General features: G+C 35.0%; 1 protein-coding gene across 1 annotated transcript; it reads right to left on the bottom strand.

The window, feature by feature from the left end:
* Positions 1-104: 104 nt before the first annotated feature.
* Positions 105-2,870, bottom strand: LOC110444568 (arylacetamide deacetylase-like). The gene is made up of 5 exons (XM_021488936.1): positions 2,686-2,870; positions 2,024-2,143; positions 1,214-1,331; positions 753-816; positions 105-370 (listed from the first exon to the last, which is right to left on the bottom strand). The coding sequence occupies exons 1-5, from the start codon at positions 2,833-2,835 to the stop codon at positions 241-243; spliced, it is 582 nt and encodes a 193-aa protein (XP_021344611.1). The 5' UTR covers positions 2,836-2,870; the 3' UTR covers positions 105-240.
* Positions 2,871-3,609: the final 739 nt, after the last annotated feature.

The raw sequence follows: 3,609 nt of genomic DNA, 5'->3' as shown, positions 1-3,609 counted from the left end.
GGGGGAAGGCAATTTTAGTGCGTGCATATAAAAGAAAGTGTTTGGATTTATCATTATTACTATTTTGCATATCTTTTAAAATAAAGACTTTTTATTTTGATAAATTTATTAACCTCCTGTATCAATAATATACATACTATGGATTGATTATCACAAGATCAAGCAAAACAACATATATGAAATAACTGTTAATTAAAAAAACAATACCATATACCGTGTAAATTATATAACCACTGTTAACTACCTACCCATCACAGCCACTCTCGAGCTGTCCACGCCAAGCCTCTTCGCGTTCTGTATAATGTATTTCGTGGCAGTAACGCAGTCGTCAAGTGGAACAGGGAAACGGTGTTCAGGGGACAGTCTGTACCTGTTAGAACAGTTCAATATTCTATAAAATATCACACCCACTAATATATTCAGACTTTCACTATCTCCTTTAGGTATTTTTTAAGGTAGATTTCACTGTACGTATAGCAACTCGATAATGCTTGTATCATGACCTTTCTGCATCTTCTGTCCTGTCTTATGCAAGGTAATCTTTGCGGCTGTGTTATGACCGAAAACCATCGAAAATAGTGTGTATCTGAGAACATAATCACATATTATGAATGATACATTGCAGGAACATTTTTACATCGTGACTAATTCTGAGAACAAAAAGTGAAATAAGGTTTCAATATTTGCCCCTTTAACGACTGCCGACGTCTACTGAGTTTAGGTCCTCAGGACATTAGAATAGATATACTTACTCTACTGAAACCACGATCGCCTCGGTCTTGAGAGCCAGCTCTATGGTAAAGGCATGGTAGGCATCTATCAAATAAATGTAGTCTCCGAATTAGTATACAAATCCTGATAGACATATATGTCTTAGGATTGATAAGGTTTTCATATTATGAAAAATTGGAATTGAATCTGTTTCATTATAAAAAATTAGAACAAAATATGAGATATTCAAAAAGTAGAAATATTTCAGACCTATTTGCATTTCAAATGAGTTATTGAAGGTTTACAAATTTTAACGGTTCAGTTCCATTTGTGTGTCTAGGTTTATCTATGAATGGAGTCACTGACTGTATATATTTTCGTTTGGTGTACCTACATCTGTACTTGAAACACAACTGTCTATGTATTTCAATTAGTTGGATTTTGGTATGTTGATGATCCATGAACAATATCAGATGTGGTATTAATATTCATTGTGACTTACCGACACTAAGTAGAGCCCACCCCCCGCCGTGGATATGTACGACACCGGGAAGTAATGTCTTGGTGCTTGTCGGCTTATATACCCGCACAGGTACTCCGTCAAACGTCTCATCTGTTACCTAAGTCAAGGCGTTCAGATATCTCAATGTAAACTTAAAACTTAACCATGGCATAAATAATACGAATATGTCTTGTAAATGTTGTCAAAACTGCAATTGCTATACGAGGGCATTCTCCGCCTTACTTTAAGATAAGATATTAACAATACATTACTAATAGATATTTTAGATTATATAGAAAAATCTGAAGGTTTTAACTGTATTGTACCACAAATTACATTAGGTATCATTGATTTCCTGCAATTCTAGTATAATTGGTTAATATGGCACTGTGTACAGTGACAGTGCCCTAACCAAACACTAGATCTACCATGTTAAAACCTCTGATATTCCAATGCTAATCTCTATGCATATATATATATATAACTGGCTTATTGGTTCGGCCTACCCTAAATTGTATCTACCTCAACTTAGTATATTAATCTTTAATTTACATGCAGTACATGTATATGTTTGAATGTTTGTCTTTCTACATGGAAAGGGCTTTTATAAGCAATGTTTATGCCCAATCCAATTGCTAATTGCAACAATAACATTATTTGGAAATGAAAAAGATAGTTAAGCATGCATATACGATTTAATACAAACATCGTCAATAGGCTGTTTTTCATTCACATCCGTACGATGTTTGGAACATGTTTTAATATAAGAAATGATGCGTTCATTGTCAATAAAGAGGTTTATGTTCTTACCTGTACTTTTTGCCGGATGTCTGACTGCAGTGAGGCAGTGTTGAGGTGTTTTATACTTTCACTCAGAACACGCGTTATGTTAACAGATGACGCTATTCCAAGGAGCTGGCCCAGAAAACTCTGTCAGCGTGGAATACAAATGATATAATCAGGTGTTAACTATTAAAAGTTCACAATCAATAATATCAATACGAGCCTGCGTTTTCTACAGGATAGCTGAAACTCCACATTGGTAATGCACCATGATCTTCAATATCGCATTATTTATGGGATGACATATCTATTTTATAAACATTGGATTATTTGATAAGAAGAATATAAGCATGCCATATTTAGTAATATTGTTTTGGATTGAACAATTATATGAGACCTGATAACGACTATGGGTTTTGCTGCGGGTAAGTTATGCTATTTTGTTTTGTTGTCATCGCAATTTCCGTATCAGCGTTTAATTTCGATTGCGCCCTTGTATTAATATTTACTTATAGTTTCATATCACAACCACAAGGCATAATGAGCATATGGAAATAATTGACGTTCATAACACAAACACACACAATATATATAAACAATATTCCTATTTGGCATTTTTTTTTCTCACAAAGAATTTTAAAAACAAAAAAGGCAACTTTTCCACACTAAAGCATGGCAGATACGCTTACCAAGTCGTTGATAATTCTAACAGAAGCTGACGTAATTCTTTGTTTCCATGGTTCCGCAGCTTCGTTCGGGAATGGGGTATGAAGATAGAATGCCAGTGTAATGAGGATGCCTCCCCACAACAGGTACGTATTCCGGCTGATTCCGGCCATCTTAGATGCTCCGGACAATCGGATCTCTACCAACGCCCTGGTCAAGAGCTGCACGCTAGCGTGACCTGGTATTACATAAGAATATTATTCCATTACATTTCATTTTGTTTCTTTACTTAACATTAGTTAATTATACAATATCAATGCCTTGTTGTGCTTGAATGATCTGTTAATTTGCTAAGATTTATTTATCTAATAACATCTTTAATAACAAGCGTGAAAAGGCGTTAAACCGGTTTAATATACTCCCACTTCTTTCTTTTTCTTTCTAGTACAAAGATGTTTATGTGATGACTGCAGGGAGATACGCAACATCAACGTGGGTGCACTGTTCGAGATTAACTACATTTTAATAAAGTATGCCAAAAGCGGGGGCCGCCTAAAACTTGTGTGTCTAATCATCCCACACCCGTCAGCTGTAAGTATGTACTGCACTAACTGTACGGAAACACTGTGCCTCTGGGGAGTTCGTCATCGTTTTAAAGATTAATAAAGTCTATCATATGTAGGCAAGGGAAACATGGAATTTCTGCCCAAACGTTAGAAATTGGATCAAAATCGAGGTTTCAAAGCTTCGAAAACATGTATAATCATCGTCTATTTATGTGTCATGATATGTCAGGGATATATTTTTTAATCGACTTTGACTTTGAGAAACGATAATGTAATTACTCGAAGATAAAACAAAAACTAACCAAGATATGCTTTAAAAGAACATTTACGGTATGAGCCAACAAGGAACTGTGCATTTCAAACTGAAAAGATTTTTTTTTT

The sequence above is a fragment of the Mizuhopecten yessoensis genome, unplaced genomic scaffold (genome assembly GCF_002113885.1).
Source record: "Mizuhopecten yessoensis strain PY_sf001 unplaced genomic scaffold, ASM211388v2 hete_36143780, whole genome shotgun sequence".
Lineage (NCBI taxonomy): Eukaryota > Metazoa > Mollusca > Bivalvia > Pectinida > Pectinidae > Mizuhopecten > Mizuhopecten yessoensis.
This window is presented reverse-complemented; position numbering and strand designations above follow the sequence as displayed.

Excerpts from the sequence above, each read along its gene's own strand:
- LOC110444568 (XM_021488936.1), bottom strand. The coding sequence starts at position 2,835 with ATGGCCGGAATCAGCCGGAATACGTACCTGTTGTGGGGAGGCATCCTC. Across the intron at positions 2,144-2,685 it reads TTAGAATTATCAACGACTTG|AGTTTTCTGGGCCAGCTCCT; the intron begins GTAAGCGTATCT and ends CCACGCTGACAG. Across the intron at positions 371-752 it reads GCGATCGTGGTTTCAGTAGA|GTACAGACTGTCCCCTGAAC; the intron begins GTAAGTATATCT and ends CTGTTCTAACAG.